Raw genomic sequence first — 21308 nt, 5'->3', positions numbered from 1 at the left:
CGTTGTCGTTTTTGCTCTATACCGGTTAAACAAAGCGACGTAGACAAAAATTTCCTATATAAATTTTGTAGCTAAAGGTTCACTCTTTACAGTGGTATACCACGTTTAACTACAATTATTTATTTTGTTGTTAAAAATCGGCATTAAAAAAAACGGACTGTTTAGCCCCGGTCTCCCCTACCCCCAAAAAAATTTTTTTTGAAAAAAGAGACCTTTTTTAGACAATTTTGTATGCGGGCCCTTTGTCCCCGGGCTCAGACTCCTTCCCAAAACCCTCTACGGTCTAAGTTAGAATATCATGAGATAGTATACCAAATTTGGTTGTTCTAATTTGAAAACTGTGAGAGTAGAATAATAATATCACAAATTAAATTGATCATCAAATTCTAAACGCAACTGATGCTAATAAACATTCTTTCCCAGCAGACCTTTTCCCCTCGCTTCGACTCCTTCCCAAAACCCTCTACGGGCTAATTTATTAGACAGTAGACGATGTTTTTCCCCAAATAGTAATATTTATCCCCCCAAAAAAAAATTTTTTTTATTTTTTTATTTTTATTTTTATATATTTTCTCATATTAATTTATTCTTCATCGACACCATCCCCAAAAAATTAGACAAATTTTGGTACCGGTTTCCAGAAAATCGGTCCATTAATGAATGAGTAGTTCGCGGTCAGACGCGGGCAGACAGACAGACATTAGAAAAATTTTGGAACCGATTTCCCAAAAAAACATTTTCGTGAAAAATAAAACCAATCGTTCCCATCGCCGAAATATTAGATAAATTTTGGCCCGTTTTCAAGAAAATCGATTCATTTATGAAGGAGTATTTCGCGGTCTAAAAAATTTTTTAAAAATTGGGCACCGGTTTCAAGAAAATCGGTCCATTAATAAAAAATTAAACCCATCGACACCATCCCTGAAAAATTAGACAAATTTTGGCAACGGTTTCCAGAAAATTGGTCCATTAATGAATGAGTAGTTCGCAGTCAGATAGACATTAGAAAAATTTTGGAACCGGTTATATATATATATATATATATATATATATATATAATATATATAGGAGTCGTCTGCTAGAGGTGAGTAAGAGCGGTTGAATAATTGCAAAGTGCGAGATTAAAAGGCCTTTTTACTGCTGGATTTCGCCTATGGGCGTTATTCTGTTTCAGATAAAGGCAAAGCGAAAAATTGCCTGCATTGCAGGCAAAAAAGATTCAACACAAAAAGCAGGAAAAGGAGTACATTTCAAGGATAGAAAAAGAAGCCGCCGAGTCTAACCTAAAAGTAGGAAGGGAGAGAAGAATAACTCGATAAAAGAAGAAAAGACTATTCCAGACGAGAAAAGAAAACAAAGATAAGACAAGAAAATAGTGTGGTGAAAAGACAGAAAGCCAAGCTAAGCATTGGTGCACCATAAGTAGAGGAAATTCATGCAAACAAAGTGATAAAGGTGACCCTCACAACGCAAGGAGGAAATAGGCAAGCGCTACAGACCCGGCTAGCTCGAACGCCAAGCGGATTAAGGTTGCTACACACCGAACAAAGCGTGCAGCAGCGCGCGAATTCTTGGATCGTTATCAAGTCAAGAAATGTCATCAGAGGATGATGTAGACCTAAACGAAACAGTTATAGAGAAGGAATTACAGCAGGAACATGAAGCAGTAAAAGTAAGAGCAGCTAGAAGCAGAAGCTCATCAACATCAAGTAGAACAAGCAATTTAGGCGTGAACGAGTCAAATTATGGTGTACTAAACTGGTTAAAAGGAGATGAAAAAGAAGAAGGTAAAAAAAGAAAGAAAGACAGTCCAGATCTTCCAGGCAGAGAGGCGAAAAAGCAAAATATAGTATACAAACAAACGAAAATGACAGATAACAAAGAAGATGATATTAAAAGTTTCAATGAACTAATGAAATATCTGAGGGAAAAGGAAGAAAAAGATGCAATGGAAAAAGAAAAGAGATAAATAGAAGAAAAAGAAAGATGGGATAAACTATACAAGGACAACGAAGAAGCCAAAAACAGATTAGCAAGAGTCGAAGAAAAATTAAACAAAGAACTTAGTAACATGAAACAAGATATTGAAGAACTGAAAGACGGCAGAGTACAAACAAATGAGATAGTACAAAAAAACGAAAGAAAAATAGAAGAAATTGAGAACAAATTAAAAGACTTGCAGAAGAAACTCCAGGAAAATATAGGAAAAAGTGGAAAAGAAGAGTATGAAAGCCCAAAAACAATGAGAAAAAATGAAGGAAAAACAGAGAGCATGGGAAACGAGAAAACCAACAAGGAATTAAAATGGATCTTAGAAGAGGCTGAAAGAGAAAAAAAGAGGAAGAATATAATAATCAGCGGATTAGAAATTCAAGACAAGGAAAATCTTAAAAAATGGAAAGCAAAAAATAAGCTAAAACATGAAAGAGTTAAAATTTTCATAAACAATGACACAACATGGTTAGAGAGACAAAGTAGAAAGGAAACTTTCAGAAAAGCAAAGGAATTAGAAAATGAAGGAATAAAGGTAAAAATCTCTCACAACAAGATAACAACAGAAAAAGAGGAATGGTACTGGAACGAAAGATACGAAAAATGGTTTCGCAAATGCAAAACAGACAATATGGAACAATAAAAATTTTAAAAAGATAGAAATTCTATTCTGGAACATAGCTGGAATAAAAAACTTAGAAAAGGAAGACTGGGAAAACATAAAAAACAATGAGGTAGCAAACTTTTCGGAGACGTGGATGGAAAAAGAGGAAAACAACTTGCTGGAATATAACTTAAAAAATTTTGAAGTATTTACAGTAAAAGCAAAAAGAGAAAAGAAAAAAGGAAGAGCAAAAGGCGGAATGGCTACGGTATACAGGAAGGAACTAAAATCTAACAACATAAAAATTAAAAAGATAACGGAAGAAGATCACGCAGATCAACTTAGATATTAAAGCAGAAAAGATAATAATCTTTAGTGTCTACATGAGAGAAAAAAGGAAGGAAAATTATGAAAAAATGGCAGAGATAATTGAGAAAAACAAGGATAAAAGCATTATAATAGGAGGTGACTTCAACGCAAGAACCGCAAACAAGGGAGGCAAAATTGAAGAACAAAATGATAAAGAGCACAGAGTATCAAAAGACAGATTAATAAATGAAGAAGGAAGAGAATTAATAAAGTGGATGGAGGAAAACGGACTCTATGTAATCAATGGAAATATACAAGGTAACGACAATGATGGAATGACGTACATAGGAGCAGCAGGCAGATCAGTAATAGATTATGTCATTACAAACAAGAGCGGCGAAGAGGTAATAGAAAATATGGAGTTAATAGAAAGTACAGCTTCAGACCACGTTATGATAAAAATTAGTCTAAACACGGAAGTAGAAGAAAATGGAGAAGAAGATAAAGAGAAAGAGACTCTTACATGGGATGAAGAAGCAATAAGGAATTACAAAGATAAACTCAAGAAAGGAAAACCGGCAAACAATTGGACAGAATTTAAAAACAAAATTCAGAAGAGTCTGCCAAGGAAGATAATAACCATAAACAAGTCAGAGCAAAAAAAATGGTGGGATGAAGAATGCCACAAAGCAAAGTTAGAAATGAAAAAAAACAAAGAAATCTATAGAAAACATGGAACACATAAAGAAGTATACCTCATAGCAAGGAAGAAATACAGAGAACTAATCAAAAAAAAGAAAGCAGAAAATAAAGAAAACGAATGGAAAGATGCAAGAAATGATAAGTCTGGAAAAAAATTCTGGGACTTAATTAACAAACAAAGGAAAAAAAGAATAAAAACAAGCGACAAGATCACAGTACGGGAGTGGGAACAGCATTTTAAAAATCAATTTGAAGGACTCACTGAAAAGGAAGAAATTGTAGCAGAAAAAATACCAACAGAAGGAGAAGAGATAAGCCTAAACGAAATCAAACAAATAATAAAAAACATGAAGAAAAAAAAAGCGGCGGGAGAAGACAAAATACCGAATGAAGCATGGATGAATGGTGGGGAAGAAAATATGAAGGAACTGCAAGGGATAATTAATCGAATATGGAAGGGAGAAGAAAAGTTACCAGAAGAATGGAGCACAGGCATAGTAACACCCATATACAAAAAAGGAGACATACACCAGGCAAAAAATTACAGAGGAATTACACTAATGGATACAGGATATAAAATTTATGCAGAAATTCTCAGGAAAAGACTAGAAAAAGAAATGGAAGAAAAAAAAATAATGAAAGAAACGCAAACAGGATATAGAAAAGGAAAAGGAACCATAGAAGCAATATATATAGTAAAAACAGCGATGAAAGAAGAAATCAAAAAAGAAAAGGGTGAAATATTACTATTTTTTGCAGATATGAAAGGAGCTTTTGATAATCTAAAAAGAGAAAAATTATGGGAGCTGATGCAACACCATGGAATAGACAAGGAATTAACAAGAAAAATAAAAGAGATATATGATAACACAGCTGTTAAAATAAAAATAAAAGAAAAGCAAACAAGAAAGATTTACACAAGAAAAGGAGTCAGACAAGGATGCCCGCTAAGCACAGAGCTGTTCAAACTAGCTTTTGCGGATTTGGAAAAAACAATGGAAACAATCCAAGAAGGAGGCATAGTCATAGGTAATAAAAAAGTATGGACAGTTTCGTATGCAGACGATGTAGTATTACTAGCAAACAACGAAGTCGGAATGAAAGAGATGATGAAAAAATTCAAGAAATATATAGAGCAGAGAGGCTTAGAACTAAATGTAGAAAAATCGAAGTATATGAGAGCAAAAAAACCTGGAGGAAGAAAAAAGAAAATAAAAATAACATGGAATGGTAAGGAGATAGAAGAAGTAAAAGAATTTAACTATCTAGGATACACTCTACAAAAAAGCAATGAAAACGAAGCTCATATAAAAAACCTAACGAAAAAAGCAAAAGCAACACTAGGAACAGTATGGGGAATAGCCGAAAGGAGCTTCAAAGAAAATTGGAAAAAAAGGATGTATCTGTTTGATGTACTGGTGGAGAGTGCAATGATGTATGGAGTAGAAATATGGGGATGGAAAGAATACAAAGAAATTGAGAGCATACAAGAAAAATACATAAAATGGACATTGAAATTAAATAGAACAACCCCAAACCATATGTTATATCTAGAAACAAAAAGGGAAAAGATTGCAAGCAAAGCAGGTAAAAGAGCAATAAAATATGAAGAAAAGATATTAAAAAGTCAAGGAAATGAAATACTCAAAGAATGCATAAAAGTGAAAAACAAGTTTATAATGAATGTAGAAGCAAACAGAAGGAGGAACGGCAGAGAAAGATGGAAAAAAGCACGAAAAGAATTTCTAGAAAGAAGAGGATGGTCCATAGAGTATTACTTCAAACATAAACTAAAAGAAGAAAACGTGGCAGAACAAGCAGAAGAAATAGGCAAGTGTATTGAAAGGCAGGAAAATGAAGAAAAATTAAGGAATTCAAGGTTTGCGGAAGAATATAAGAGTATAGCACCACGAGCGACAGAAACACCGGAATATCTGATCAATCAAAATAATAGAAGAAATGAATTGGAGCTGAAAGCAAGATTTAGATTAGGCACGGAAACAAGAGCTGGTAGATACTGGATGGAAGAAGAAAGCAGAAAATGTAGACTGTGCATGGAAAAAGAGGAAACCTTGAAACATGTATTCGAAGAATGTAAAATAACCGGAGAGAAAGAACAAACCTGGATACGACAAATAACTGGAAAAAAAGCTCTAGCAAGAATGTCAGAAATAACATGGAAAAGGAAAGCAAAAGAAAAAGAAGAAAAGAACAACAACGAAGAAGAAGCCGACCTTTAGATTAGGAATAATCCATATGTAAAAATTACTGTAAATTTAGAGTAGGGTTGAAATTTAGGATGAAGTTTAAAAAGACAAGACGACTAAAACTAAAAACTGAATAGAATGCACATGAATGAATTATATTTTATTAAATGTATATAACAATTTTGTTAATAAAGGCCATTATTATTATTATAATATATATATATTGTTTGGCGCTCGCCCTTAGGAAAATTTACTTAAAAAAACTTAAAATAAACTAGAAAGTTTACCAAAGAAATTACTATTGATAAACTATTGATAAACTAGAAGTGATTTCGAACCAAACTTTAAGTATTTCTATAATATACTTTAAAGGTTACTTTAAGTTAACTCATGCAATTACTATTAATCACCCAAAAAAAAATATTCTGTCATTTAGTGGCTCCCGCTTGATTTTAGAGGATTTTCCTCTGAAATACGGTCTCAAGAAGATATTTTAAAATCTAGAGGAATATCCTCTAACCATGAGACACTAGACTTAAGATTGCAGTCCTCTTAATACTAGAGGACACTGATTTCCGATATTCACCCGGAATAAAAAAAAATTATTTATTTCGAAATTTTATTACTATTTTATAACTAAATTTGTTTCTTAAGATGCAGTCTATGATTATAAATATTTTCTCGTATTTGAAAAACACACTTACCTTGGTGGGATTCGAACTCGGGACCTCTGGATCGTGAGCTAACTGCCTTACGTGGTAGACTACTTCTTAATTTGATGTAAGTGTTATATATAGTCTACATATGTCATAACCAGCGCAAATATATAATTTTCCAAAAATCATCTTAAGAAACAAATTCAGTTTAAAAAGAGTAATAAAATTTTGAATTGGATATATGATATAATATTTCTTAATGTCTCGTGTGGTGCAAGTGTGGTGAAAAAGGGAACTTATCTTTTTAAGTATACTGTTGAAACAACACGCATAAGTTAAAATCAGCTTTAAGTATTACCTTTATAAAAAGTAAAGTTAAAGTATATTTATAAGTATTACGTTTGTTAAAAGTAAATTTAAAGTATATTTGCGACTTGCTTATAAAGTTTTTATTGAGGTTAATAACTTAAAGAAAACTTTACGCTCGGCTGTCAGTATACTATTAGTCTACTATTATACTATTCTAGTATACTATTATTACGGCTAGTATACTTTATAATACTTTAAAATACTTTAAGTAACTTTAAAAAACTTTAAGTAAATTTTCCTAAGGGATCACGTGTACATAGTAGTTGATAAATTGATTGTTCGTATTAATAGCGTGTATTTGTTAAGAAGTTATTGTCGGTAACTTCGACTTCGTGTTTGTCGACTCGCGCGGAACGTTGGCGGATCGCGATCACTATTTTTGTCAATATTCGCGCGACTCACCCGACTCGTGCTGCCTGCCCGCGGGTGGCACCCTCAGTTATTGGGAACACTTGGTACTCGCTCGCGCCGTACTTCGCAGGTGCGCGAGCCGGAGAGTGCCGAAGCATCACACTTCTCATTTGGACGAAGTCGAGTCAACACACACTCACTTCGCTCTTGGACACAGTCGAGTCAACACACACTCACTCTGCCTATTGGAAGTCGTCGTGTTAGCATCACCATTCGGGTGTCGCTCAGTAAAGCCGGATCTCATTCGGAGATCGTCGAAGAGTGCTATCAATTGCCTGCTTGCCTGCCTCAACCCTTGCCTGCCTGCATTGCTCCTCCCGCTACCTGCTTGCACGCTCATTGCACGCCACGAGGACTCGCCAGCCACCGGAAGACCAAGATCCACGGAAAGAGCACCACCCCAGGAGGGCGACGGGCAGCGAAACGGTGAGTCGCTTGCACTTTCATTGTTTTGCTTCATTCGTTTTCTCGATAGAACATCGCGAGGGGACTACCCCTCTGGTCCTTCGAACCTAACTTATAGAACTTTCGCGAATCCGGGGACTGTTTTATCCCCCCCCCCCCCCCCGAGCATATCTATATATATATACCCAATAAACACAAATACGTCCTATGTACGTACAACGGACGTCCATACCGGACGTTGTGTACGTCCACGGACGTCCATACCGAATACAGCGGACATACACGGGGCGTCCACTGTAAGTCCGTTTGCAACTCCACTGGACATCCATAAGACGTCCATTATTGGACATGAATGGACGAATTATGGATCTTAAATGGACAAAATTCAAACCTTTACTGGACATATTTCGGCTTATTATATACATGCATAATTCATAATTAATTAGGTAATTAATCGTTAATAACAACAATTTTGTGGAACTAAAATATTTTTATTTTTTATTTACTGTGTGCGTGTGTGTACACACACACAAATATATATATATATATATATATATATATCATTTTTACTTTAATTCATATATATATCATTTTTACTTTAAAAGTATAACACAATATATTATTTTATACATTATATATATATATATATATATATATATATATATATTATTTTACCAAAGTATTGTATATATATATAGAATATATAGAATTATATAGAATTATATATATTTATATAAACTATATAAACTAAAAATAAAATAAAATTTATTAACGTTTTTAGACGTCTCCTTCTTGTTCATAAGTTCCATTAGCGAATTCTGGTATAAGTTTCTATCTCACGCTCGTAGCTTGCGAGTTTCTTTGGTATGTTGCGGTTAATAAACGAATCGACTTCACCTATTATTTTATGCAAGTCGGACAGGCGTCTAGTAGGGGAGACCGGGGCTAAACCGCCAGTTTTTTTTCGGTGCCGATTTTTAACAAGAAAATAAATAATTTTAGTTAAATGTGGTATACCACTGTAAAGAGTGAACCTTTAGCTACAAAATTTATATAGGAAATTTTTATCTATGTTGCTTTGTTTAACCGGTATAGAGCAAAAACGACAACGGTGGAAAAATTGAAATATCAAAAATGCCGGGGTTGAACCGCCACCCCCCCGGGGCTAATCCGCCACACTGCATTTTCAATACATATACGTACATCTAATCCTGAAAAATGATAGGATACATTTTAATAATTGTTTTTTAAGAGAAAAATATAAAAATTTATTTAAAATTTTTATGCAAAACATTATTAAAAAATAATTGTTTTACCTATTCCATAAAACAATTTAAGCACGTGAATACAGAGGTTAACCAAATCGTAAACTCCCCAACGGCACGTCACATTGTCAACGCGGGCAACCACGGGGAATACGCGTGACGGCGTTCCGGTGCCATAGGATCAGCGCGGACCCTCGAGCAACCTAACCAAGACGCGTTTCTCGCGGAGGAGCGATAAATAGCGACAGGGGGGTTAGAAAAGCTCGCGGTGGAGCGCGACCATTTTACCGACTCGACGGCGTCCTCGCGCCGATTCCTCGACGCGCCGACGACGACGACGATGACGGCCATGACCACCACGACGACGACGGCCACGACCACCACGACGACGACGGCCACGACCACCACAACGACAACGGCCACGACCACCACGACGACAACGGCCACGACCACCACGACGACGACGACGACGATGACCACCACGACGACGACGACGACGACGACGACGACGACGACGACGACGATGACCACCACCGACACCACCACCACTACAACGGCGGCGACAATGACGCCGAGACGATGCGGCGAACGCTGGACGATGCGGTCGCACGCGCGACTGTCACTGACACAACGACCAACAACGACGATTTACCGCGGCCGGAAGTCGGGACGATCTACAGCGCGCGCGGCATGTCAACTCTCGCGCGGAAATCGCGGGATCTCAGAGCCGTGCCGTGCCTCGCCGTACCTCGCCGACGTGCCGTGAGCGTGAGCGATCTCGAAAACAACGGTCCGCCATCTTTTTGGTCGGCCAAAACACCCGTTTTGCGACGATACGTGCGTACCATTTCCCTCCTACACAAACTGACGCACGTGCAAGGGAAGACAGAATCACGCTCGAGGGAAACCTAACCTGAAATCGCCGTGAGCTAAAGTCGTGCGCCCGGCGCGCCACAGTGACGAGACTGGCGGACCAGCCCCGGGTGCTTACTGGCGGATAAGCCCCAAACATAAGTTTCAGGTTTGATCGCCCACGAAATATTAGACATCAACGATAATGAAAAAACTACACTGGATTCGTGTTCAGCATGCATTACTCTTTATAATCACGTACCTCGAGATTTGGAGAGCAAACATTATTGCAGATATTACAATATTTCCACGCGCAGAAAATTTCACTTTCACCTTCCAAAAACACGTTTGCCCTCGTAAAAATCATAACACGGCAGGTAACCTGCCGAAACTCCGTTGGTCACATGGGTACCATAAGCAGCGTTTACAATGTTAATAGCGAGTTTGCACAATATACAGGTTCCGAGATATTTGATTTGGCGGTTCAACCCCGTTGGCGGTTTAGCCCCGGTCTCCCCTACTTTCCGTCGTCGATTTTCTATAATTTATTTTTTTTTATTATTGCTACGTTCCTTTGCTCGTCGTATCCATTTTTGAATAGCTTCTTCGCACTCTTTGTTGGTACAATTTGGAATGCTTCTTTTGACAGAACCTGTAATATATAAACACATAATAAAAAATAGTTAGAATATTTATTTGAAATAAAATACACATTGTTACAGACATTTATTTTTTTATATTTATTTATTATATTATTTATTTTATATTTTTTGTTATATTTTTTATGTTATATTTATTCCTCAATTCGATGTTACGGGTTTCGGAGCGTTGATGGTGACAGGTGTGCGTGTGGCAGAGACAAAATAGTAGCGAAAGTGTGGTTAGGAGAGAGTTAGAGAGGACGAAAGCAGCGGAGCGAGGAGGGTGGAGGTGCGTGACAGCTGAGGTGAAGGAGTTGAGAAGGGGAGGAGTCGATAAGGAGGTGAAAAGGTAAGGAAAATAACTGAGGAGAAGTGACGGTTACGGCATAGATGAAAAGTTATATAGAGTGGTGATAGAACAGAATACGGTAACGCAAAACGAGCATAGGATACTTGTGATATAGAGGGGAAAACTACGACAAGTAATTTCAGACATAGAATAGATAGCGAGAAAAGGGATAGGTAACGGTAAAGTGGCGGATGGAGATAGAGAAGGAAAGAACAATAGAGAGTGAACAGATAGGAGGTGAAGGAAAGAAAAGAGAAGGCGATCGTGGAAAGAAAGCAAGAGGAAGGCCAACGAAGGCGGAGGAGCTAACCAAACTGAGAGGAAGAACGGACAGTCTAGGATCAGTTAAGGACCTCATTCAGAAGAGGAAAAGAGGAGAATTAGAGGAAGAGGCGGCTAGGGCGGAGAAAGAGATTCTGGAAAAATTTAACGATACAAGGAGGGTCAACAGATCACCGCCAGCCAAAATTAAAAAAGAAGAAGAGAGAAAAGAAAACATGGCGACAGATGAGCTGCTAAAGGAAATAATAAGGAAAATGGAGAAACAAGAGGAAGAAAGGAAAAAAGATAAAGAGGAAATAAAAAACGAGATTAAGGGACTGAAGGAGGAATTTAAGAAGAGCGAGGAGATATGGGAGAAGCAAAGAAAGGCGTTGGAAGAAAGAATGAAAAAACTGGAAGAGAAGGTGGAGAAGATAGATGTGATCGGCACAGAAAAGCAGGAGGGATGGGATTTAATAGGGAAAATGAAGGAGATAGAAAGAAATTTAGAGATGGCGGAAAGAAGAAGGAGGAGAAATAACATAATTGTGAAAGAACAGAAAATAGGAGATGATAAGGAGAGAAAAAAAAATCGAGAAGCTGATAGAAGAGATAAATAAAACGAAAGGAGTCATCGAAAAAGTACAAGAAATAGGATATGGAGACATGAAAATGAGGATGTTGAGATGCAAAAACTGGGAAAGCAAAAGGGATATAATGATGAAAAGGAAGGAGCTAGGAAGGAAATATGAATGCTTTCTAGATGACGATCTCACCAAAGAAGAAAGACAAATACAGAAAGAGATAAGAAAGATAGCAGGGGAGATGAGAGAGACAGGAAAGAGAATTACGGTCGGTTACCAAAAAATATGGGTAGATAGTAAAGAATGGAAATGGAATGAAAGTAAAAGAAAACTAGAAGAGAGGAATGACTTTCGCGGAACATAAAGAAAGGAAGGAGGACAAAGAGGTGGAGAGAATGGAGAATGGGAGAGGGAGAGAGGAAACACAGAAAGGGGGACAGAAAGGGAACAAGAAAATAGAAAAAAGGCCGAACACTACCAAAGAGGTCAGAAAGGACGAAGAAAGTATAAATGAGGAGGAAGAGGAAGTCGTGGGAGGAAGCGATAGAAGGGAGGCTGAGGGATATAAAGAGGGAGAGGAAAGAGATGACAGGAGGAGGGAGGAGACATGGAAAGTGGCCTTCTGGAATGTAGCAGGTATAACAAACAAGGATAAGGACTTTTGGGAAGGGATAAAAGAATGGGAGGTGGTTGTAATGATGGAGACATGGATGGATGAGAAAGGATGGGAGAAAATGAAAGAGAAGTTACCAAGAGGATATAGATGGAGAGTACAGATAGCGACCAGGAAGAACAGGAAAGGTAGAGCGTGCGGAGGCATGTTATTAGGAATAAGGAAAAGCTTAGAAGAGGTAAAGGAGGTAAGAGGGGTAGAAGAGGAAGAAGGAAAAATCGAAGGTAAGATAAGAATAGGAGAGAAAATTTGGAGAATAATAGGAATATATGTAAACAATGATATAGACAGGAAGTTAGAAGGTTTGAAGGAGTGGACGGAGGAGGGGGAAAAAGGAGTAAGGACCATAACAGGAGGCGACTTTAACGCGGGAACGGGAGAGGAAGGAGGATGGGAAGAAGAAGTCGAGGGAAGAGGGGAAGAAAGAAAGAGAAGATCTAAAGACAAGAAGGTAAATAAGGAGGGCAGGAAGCTACTGGAATTTATCGAGGAAAAAGGATGGATGATATTAAACGGAGGTATGAAGGGCGACGAGGAGGGAGAATATACGTACACAGGAGGGAAAGGTGAGACAGTTATAGACTATGTTATAGGAGAAGAGGAGGTTAGAGAGAGAGAGTGGAAAGACTGGAAGTAGGAGAAAGGGTAGACTCAGACCACCACCCATTAATACTCTGGATAAGAGGCAACCCAAAGGGAAAACAAAGAAGGAGAGAAGCAGAAGGAATAAGAAAAAGAGGGATATGGAGCGAAGAGGGAAGAACGCAATTTAGGGAGAGGCTAGGTACGATAGGAGGAAAAAGAGATCTGCAAGAGGAGATAGAGGAAGGAATGTCGAAGATAAGAAGAGTAATAGAGGAGAATGAAAAAGAGAACGGGAGAAGGGCTACCAAGAACGGAAGAGGATGGTGGGACGAGGAATGCAGGGAGAGAAAGAGAGAAGTGAGGAGAGAACTAAGGAAATGGAGAAAAGGAAAAGGAGAGGTGGAAAGATATAGAGAAGGAAGGAAGGAGTATAGGAAAACGTGCGAAAGAAAGAAGAAGGAAGAGAAAGAAAAAATGATTAGGGAGATAGGAGAAGCGAGAACGGAAGGAAAGGTATGGGAATTGATAGGTAGAGTAAGGAAGAGAAGGAAGAGAATAAACGAAGAGATAAAGCTAGAAGATTGGAAGGAATATTTCATGGAACTAATGGGGGGAGTGGCGAACAGGGTGGTGAAGGGAGCAGGCAGGCAGGAGGAGGAAGAGATAGAACTAGAAGAGGTAAGAAAAGTAATAGAGAAACTGAAAACAGGGAAAGCAATAGGCAAGGACGGGATACCGAACGAGGCATGGAAATTCGGAGGAGAAGAAATGGTGAAATGGATATGGGAAATATGCAAACGGGTCTGGAGGGGAGAAGGCTGGCCGGAACAATGGAAGGAAGGTGAGATAATTCCAATAGTAAAGAAAGGAGAAGGACGAGAGGTGAAGGACTATAGAGGAATAACTATTATGTCTTCGATGTACAAAATCTACACGGCGGTACTAGCTGAAAGGATAAGGAAGGAGGTAGAATCGAAGAACTTAATTCCCGATAATCAAGCTGGATTTAGAAAAGAAATGAGGACGATGGATCAAATATTCGCACTGAACTACTTGGTAAATAGACAACTAGGAAAAGAGAAAGGAAAGATGACAGTACAATTTGTGGATTTAAAGGCGGCATTTGACTCAGTGGACAAGGAAGTATTAATCAAGGCGATGAGAGAGAGAGAGAGAGAGGAGTGAGACAAGGACTGATAGACAGGGTAGAGGAGGTTCTGAGAGAAACAAAAAGCAGAGTGGGAAGGGGAGGAGAGAGCGGAGGAACATTCTGGACGGCGAAGGGCTTGAGACAAGGATGCCCGCTAAGTCCGATACTATTTAATATATTAATTGCAGACATAGAGGATTACATGAAGAAGGGCGGATGGGGAGGCGTGAGACTAAAAGGAGAGAAGATTTACACACTAATGTATGCGGATGATATAGCATTATTGGCGGAGGAGGAACAGGACATGAGATCAATGATAAGCAGACTAGAGGGATATTTAGATAGGAAAGGCTTAACACTGAGTATAGAGAAGACAAAGATAATGAGGTTTAGAAAGGGAGGAGGAAGGAAGAAGAAGTATTACTAGAGATGGAAGGGAAAGAAATTAGAGGAGGTCAAAGAGTTCAAATACCTGGGGTATACGTTTAAGGAGAACGGAGGACAGAAGGCGCACATTAGAGAGAGAAGAAGGAAAGCAGCAAGAGTAATGAGGGAAGTGTGGGGGATAGGGAAAAGGATGTGGAAAAAGGACTAGAAAAGAAGGATCTGATTATATGATACCCTGATATAGACGGTGATGGAAGGAAAGGAGGGAGGTAGAAGATATTCATGAAAGACACCTCAAATGGATACTAGGTTTAAATTGGAGGACGCCAGGATATATGGTTAGGAATGAACTGGAGAAGATGAGAGCTAGAGCAAGTAGAGGAAGGACAAAAGAGCCCCGAGCGAAGGACGAGGAGAAGAAAGAGGAAATAGCTGGGCCCGCACAGTGCACGATATTTTCTACCTAAGCCACCCGCGAGCCGCATAGTGTGGCAATAGTATTAGAGAGATATTTGCAACAAACAATATAAATTTCTTTTTGCTGTAAGATTTCATTAAATGGATTAAATGTATAAAATGTATAAAATGAAGTTGTACAGGGTTTGGTACGTCCCTTTAAAACGCCCCTTACAGCAAAATTTCTTTTTGCTGTAAGATTTCATTAAATGGATTAAATGTATAAAATGTATAAAATGAAGTTGTACAGGGTTTGGTACGTCCCTTTAAAACGCCCTTTGAGACCCCTTGAGGTGAATAAAGTATACATTCTATCTATCTATCTATCTTATTCCTCAATTCTTTATTTTATATATAATTATATCAACGTTTTGATCATTCCTCGGTATAATTTTTGCTTTTTTGATAATTAATTATAATTAATTCAAATTTAATTATTAAATAAGTTAAATAAAAAATATTAAATAAGTTACATAACAATAAGGAGCCTGATATTAAAAACCAAATTGACTGATAAAAAAAATCAATTACAAGTGATTTGATAATAATTTTCGAAGAAAGAATGGTTTTAAAAAAAGCGTTAAGTAAAAGATAATCTAAAAAGCTATTTACCAATTATCAAATCCGCTAATTTTAATTTGTTAAACGTTTTCTTGGTCCGCCTTCCTAGCCAGCTATAGGTTGCTGCAAGGTCATTTGTGATTAACATCTGCAAAGCCCTTTGTGTAAAATTATATACAGAGCTTCCACCTATTTTTGAAAGTTCATTCATCTGTAAAATTCAAAATAAAAATAATATATTAACTGAAATTTCATTATTTAATAAAGTACATGTTGTAACATTGCAATAAAAATGTAACATATATTTGAGAATAACAGACATTATAAAAAATTACCGCAACGTTAAAATTTGTTTCGTCATTAAGATGTTCATCGACGCGGATTAGATTTTCTTCATTTTGTAAAGGAAAATCAAAAAGTGTGAAAAATGAAGTTGCTTGGTCCTGCACTTGATTCTCCTTATCATTCGTAAGAAGACGATTAATAGATGTAGTTAATTTTTGCAGAGAATCTGTATACTGCCACATATTTGCTTTTAGCATGTTTTGTTGACGAATTATTTCTTTAAAGTAATTTTCTGGAAAAATAGTTTAATATATTTATCAATCAATTGATAAAAATTTCGATGATAAATTCATTATTTTATAATAAGATTGATAATAAGTTTATCGAAAATAAACTGTATATTAAATATATATGTTACTCGCAATCGTCGAATTTGCTCATTGCCCGAATTTTTTAACCAACGCGTTGTGGGTGTTTTCCAACGCCCAGTGCAGATCGAAATAAATACCCAGAACGCGTTGTGGACATTTAAGCTTACTCGCATCGCGTTGGTTAAAAAATTCGGCCAATGGGAAAATTCAGCGATTGCGAGTAACATATACATACCACAATTGTTTTTCAAATGTACTGGACAACATTTTCATTCTGTCATAAATGGTTGATCATTCAAATCTTCGTTGCTATTTAAATTTTCGTTATTATCTACAAAATGTACAAAAAAATACGTTATAAGTTTTTACATTTTGTAAAAAGTTGTGATTAATAATTCTATATTACGAAAAACAATTTACCATTAGATTTTGATAAGTTCTTTCGAAATTTTTCAGTATTTCGTAATCTGTCACTGGCATTAGTAGCTTCATCGCTTATTTTTCTTTTCTTTGTTTTTATAAAAGTACTGGTACTTTCTGGAAGAAAAAACGATTAAGGACTAAACGACTATTTGAATGTGTTTTTTTAATTCATTAATTGTTCGCTACTGTTTTATTTTATCCCTAAAATCTTACCATTTTTTAAAAGGTTTTAAGTTTTTAAGGATTGTAACATATTCCTTTTTGTAATATATTATTGTTTAAACTTTAAATAAATAATATAGCCCACTTTTATTTCTCAGGTAATTATTTCACATTTTTTCAACACAATTGTTCAACAAACCAAGTTATAGGCGTAAATGCATGTGTTATTATATTATAGTTATTTTGCATATACACTAATATAATTTAAGAGTATATATACACTAATACAGATAGAATTCAAAACTATTAATCTAATTTAATAAATAAATAATTATAGTACATATGTTCTTAAATAATTACTACGTATGCACAATAACTCGTATGTACAATACAATACATGTATCTTTATAAATAATTTGGTTCATTGAAAAATAGTAAGAATTGTATGTAGAACAAAAACACTATTTGTGTCACAAGCAATCACTGATGGTGCAGGATTTTAGCAGGGATAAAATCAGACCACAATGCAATGTGCTTCGTGTACTAATGGCGAATGAACGATATATTTAATATAGTGTGTATACAAGAATCGAGAATTGACATAGAGTATGCAATCGATAGATCGATCCATAACGAGAGTGTGCGAGAGTGTGCATGTACATTATGCTATTAAAATAATATGAGTTTACTTTCTTAACACCCCCACATAAACAAATGTTATTTAAAAAAAAATCAGTCTTTCAATCCCATCTGTTTTCTGCATTCAAGCTGCTTCGGCCCGAACAATCCTTTGGTTAGGGAGTCCGCTGTCATTTCTTCCGTTGGGATATATTTTACGCGTATGGTTCCTTCCTCGATGCATTCCCGTATGAAGTGGTGCCTGGTATCGATGTGTTTTGTTCTAGGTCGATACCCAGCATTTTTAGTGAGGTCCACAGCCCCTTTGTTGTCGCAGTAAATGGTTATTCCCGATGATACAGCGTCACTGTCCAGCTCCATGGCTAATTCTCGTAACCACAAAGCTTCTTGACTGGTTGCTGACAAGGCCATATACTCCGCCTCTGTCGTAGATAGTGCTGCTGTCCTCTGCTTCTTACTTTGCCACGATATAGGCCCTCCTTGGAATTTGAATATGTTTCCTGTGACAGAGTGTCTGTCACTCTCATCGTTTGCCCAGTCTGAATCGCTGTAGCCCTCAATTCTTCGGTTTCCGTTCTTGCTGTAGACCAGTTTTACCGTGAGTGTTCCCTTTATATATCGCAAAATCCTCTTCACGGCGGTCCAATGAATCCTCCTTGGTTCCTGACAGAAACGACTGACGAGGTTCACGGCGTAGGCGATGTCTGGTCTGGTTCCTTGACTCGCGTAGAGTAGGCTACCTATTGCCTCTCTGTACGGAACCTTTTCCATCTCCTCAGCTTCTGCTTTGTCCATTGGCATCAGCCCTTTCGTGAGTTTTTGGTTTGGATCGCACGGTGATGATGCTGGTTTGCAGTCGGCCATCCCGTATCTCTCTAGTACACCGCGGAGATATGTTTCTTGATCAAGACACAGTTCCCCAGTTGTCTCGTTCCTTGAAATCCGGATGCCCAAGAAGTGACGTGCCTCGCCAAGATCCGTCATCCGAAATTTTTGTGACAGCTTGGCTTTGATCTCATTCATCGTTGCGTCATCACTAGCGAGAATGAACATATCATCGACGTAGATACCTAAAATTAATATAGAATTTTTAATTATAAGATAATATATACAAGGATCTGCCAGAGATCGTCTTAATCCCATTGCTTCGAGTGCGTCGACTAATTCTTTATTCCAGGCCCTTCCGCTTTGTTTAAGGCCATACATGGCTTTTTGTAACCGCCACACTTTTCCACCTTCATATATTATTTCTTTAGGAGGTTTTACATAGATTTCCTCGTCTAGATCTCCATGTAAATAAGCAGATGTGACGTCCATTTGGTGCATCTTTAATCCGTGCTTTACTGCCAGAGCACATAAAAACTTCACGGAATTGTGCCTTATGACTGGTGAATAGGTTTCCTGATAGTCTATTCCTTCTACTTGATTGCATCCGCGCACGACGAGACGCGCTTTGTATCTTTCGATTTTTCCTGATGAGTCACGCTTCGTTTTGAACACCCATTTTGTGTCGAGTGCTTTTCTATCTGGAGGTAAATCCACTAGCGTCCATGTTTCGTTTTTTTCAAGTGATTTCCTCTCCTCCTGCATGGTCCTTTTCCATAGATCACGATTTTCTCCGCGTAACGCGTCTTCAACTGTTTGGGGGTCTTCGTCTCCTCCAGTTGCCAAGTAGGTTACATAGTCGTCCATGTTGACCGGCTTTCGAACTCGTGCGGATCTTCTTGGTCCTTCCGACACCGCATCATTCGCTACTTGCGGAACTTGATCATGTGCCAAATCTTCGTCGCTCGTTGACTCATCTCCACCGCAGTCCGTTGCGTATTCAGATTCCGATGCTTTCCTCACAGTGTCTTCTGAATCAGTTGAATCGCTCTCGTCCGATATTTCTATGGTTTCGTCTTCGATATTCTCGTTCTCTTCATTGAATGTGATATCGATTACTCCTTTTGTTTCGTCAGGTTCCTGTGCTTCCTCTGAGCGAGCTTCCTCCAAGAATACAACATCTCTGCGTTTTACCACGCATTCCGTACGTGGATCTATCAAGCTATAACCCTTTACATTGTCGTCATAGCCTACGAATATCAGCTCGTCTGCCTTGGGGTCCCATTTTCGCCGTCGCTCCTTAGGTATCTGTGCCATTGCCTTGCACCCGAATACTCTTAAATGCTGCAAATCCGGACTTCGCCCGGTCCACACCTCTTCTGGAGTCCTTCCGTCGATTCCATTAGCTGGTGATCTATTGATCAAATAAGCCGCCGTCGCCACCGCTTCCGCCCAATACCTTTTGGGTAGTTCTGCGTCGAACAACATGCTCTTAGCCCTTTCGACGATGGTACGGTTCATCCTTTCTGCCAAACCGTTCTGTTCCGGGCTATAGGGTACGGTTTGTTGGTGCCTGATTCCAGCTTTGCGAAAAAAATTCTCCAAGTCTCGATTGACATATTCTCGGCCATTGTCTGTTCGGATGGACTTTATTACCTTTCCGGTTTGCTTTTCCACGAAGCTCTTGAACTCCTCGATCGTATCCCTGACTTGGCTCTTTCTTTCTAAAAAATACACAAAGACTTTACGAGAGAAATCATCAGTCAGTGTCATAAAGTATCTCGAACCACCGATTGAAGCCTCCTCCATAGGTCCACACAGGTCGGAATGTATAAGCTCGAGCATTTCATTGGCACGTTTCCCGTCCTTCGGAAACGTTTTTCTCGTGATCTTTCCTTTGATGCACGATATACATGGCTTTTCTTCGAATTTTCCCACACTGATTCCTGTCGTTGACCTCTTGCTCAGCTCCATGACGCTCCGATAGTTCAGATGGCCAAGTCTGCGATGCCAGAGTTCTGCGGTTGACTTTCCTGCGTAGAAGTTCCTCTCCGCTGTTACGTCAAGCTTGTAAATTCCACCTTCCAGCGACATGGTTCCAAGGTTGTTCCCTTCTTCATCGCAAATCTCGTTGCCCTGTGGCGTGAAATGCACTGAGAGACCTTTTCTTATCATTTGGCTGACCGACAATAGATTTACCATACTATTCGGTACATATAAAGCGTCGCGTGCTATAATGTTTTGCACTCCGCTATGTGTCTGAACTTTCAAGTTTACGTCGCCGACCGACTCCGCCATTAACTGTTGGTTATTCGCCATTGTTATTTTTTCCGAGCTCTTTCTTTGATTATTCATTTCATCTTTCGCCGTTAAGTGAGTCGACGCGCATGAATCGACGTACCAAGTTTCGCCATTCTGAACTTTTGAAGCTAAAAATGCCCAGTAAGCCTTCTTACCTTGTGCTGAATTGCTTTGGTTAGTGGTCGATTTCTTTTCGCTGCTCTCGCCTGTAGCGGGTTGTTCCGGCAGACTTGCCTTACATTTGCTTGCGAAGTGACCATAACCTTTGCACCGAAAACATTGTACCTTCTTCGGTTTAGCTTTAGCTCCCTTCGTGTAGAGTGCTGCGTTGCTGCCCGTATTCTTGACACCTTTCACGCTCTTGACCTCCTGCAACAGTTTTGTTTTAATAAAATCCGCCGTTATTGCCGTTCCAGAGTTTTCAAGCCCCATTATCATTGGGCGGTATTCCTCCGGCAGTCCAGCGAGAAGTAACGTGCCGACCCAGTCATCCGGTACTCTTAAACCAATGCCGTTCAACTTGTGCGCCGTCTTGATGATTATATTTACGTATTCCTCGACATTTTTGCATCTCTCAAGTTGCGTGGATACGAGAGTACGCAATAGATTCACCTTACGCGTCAATCCCGAATCCTCGAATACTGCTTGAAGCTTTTCCCAAACTTCTTTCGCGGTTGTGCAATCTTCGACATGTACGTAATTTACGGGCTCTAACGACAGAATAATTCTTGTTTTCGCTTTTGTTACCTTTCTGGGATCGGCTATGTCCTGTTCCGTTCCGATTATGCACCCCCACAGGTCGTCGTATTCCAACCACGCTTGCATGGCAAACTTCCAGTCCTGATAATTTTCTCTCCCTTTTAGCTTCTCGATTATTTGAGAT

At 38.4% G+C, this 21308-nt stretch overlaps 2 protein-coding genes across 2 annotated transcripts in view; both read right to left on the bottom strand.

The window, feature by feature from the left end:
* LOC139784451 (uncharacterized) overlaps positions 1–10166 on the bottom strand; it is an 18389-nt gene extending 8223 nt beyond the window's left edge. The window contains exon 1 of the mRNA XM_071723636.1: positions 10035–10166. Within this exon, the coding sequence (XP_071579737.1) occupies positions 10035–10139 (105 nt within the window). The 5' untranslated portion in view covers positions 10140–10166. The remainder of the gene's footprint in view (positions 1–10034) is intronic.
* Positions 9997–21308, bottom strand: LOC139784453 (uncharacterized). Its single transcript, XM_071723637.1, has 5 exons — positions 21173–21308; positions 16496–16612; positions 15755–15996; positions 15471–15630; positions 9997–10424 (listed from the first exon to the last, which is right to left on the bottom strand). The coding sequence occupies exons 3-5, from the start codon at positions 15959–15961 to the stop codon at positions 10318–10320; spliced, it is 474 nt and encodes a 157-aa protein (XP_071579738.1). The 5' UTR covers positions 15962–15996; positions 16496–16612; positions 21173–21308; the 3' UTR covers positions 9997–10317.

The sequence above is a fragment of the Temnothorax nylanderi genome, unplaced genomic scaffold, assembly GCF_030848795.1.
Source record: "Temnothorax nylanderi isolate EJ_2023f unplaced genomic scaffold, tnyl_v1.0 TNYL_tig0630_pilon, whole genome shotgun sequence".
Classification (NCBI taxonomy): domain Eukaryota; kingdom Metazoa; phylum Arthropoda; class Insecta; order Hymenoptera; family Formicidae; genus Temnothorax; species Temnothorax nylanderi.
The sequence above is the reverse complement of the archived record's forward strand: the minus strand, read 5'-3'. Positions and strand labels throughout refer to the sequence as shown.

Excerpts from the sequence above, each read along its gene's own strand:
- LOC139784453 (XM_071723637.1), bottom strand. The coding sequence starts at position 15,961 with ATGCTAAAAGCAAATATGTGGCAGTATACAGATTCTCTGCAAAAATTA. Across the intron at positions 15,631-15,754 it reads AAACAAATTTTAACGTTGCG|ATGAATGAACTTTCAAAAAT; the intron begins GTAATTTTTTAT and ends TGAATTTTACAG. Across the intron at positions 10,425-15,470 it reads ATTAGCGGATTTGATAATTG|GTTCTGTCAAAAGAAGCATT; the intron begins GTAAATAGCTTT and ends TATATATTACAG.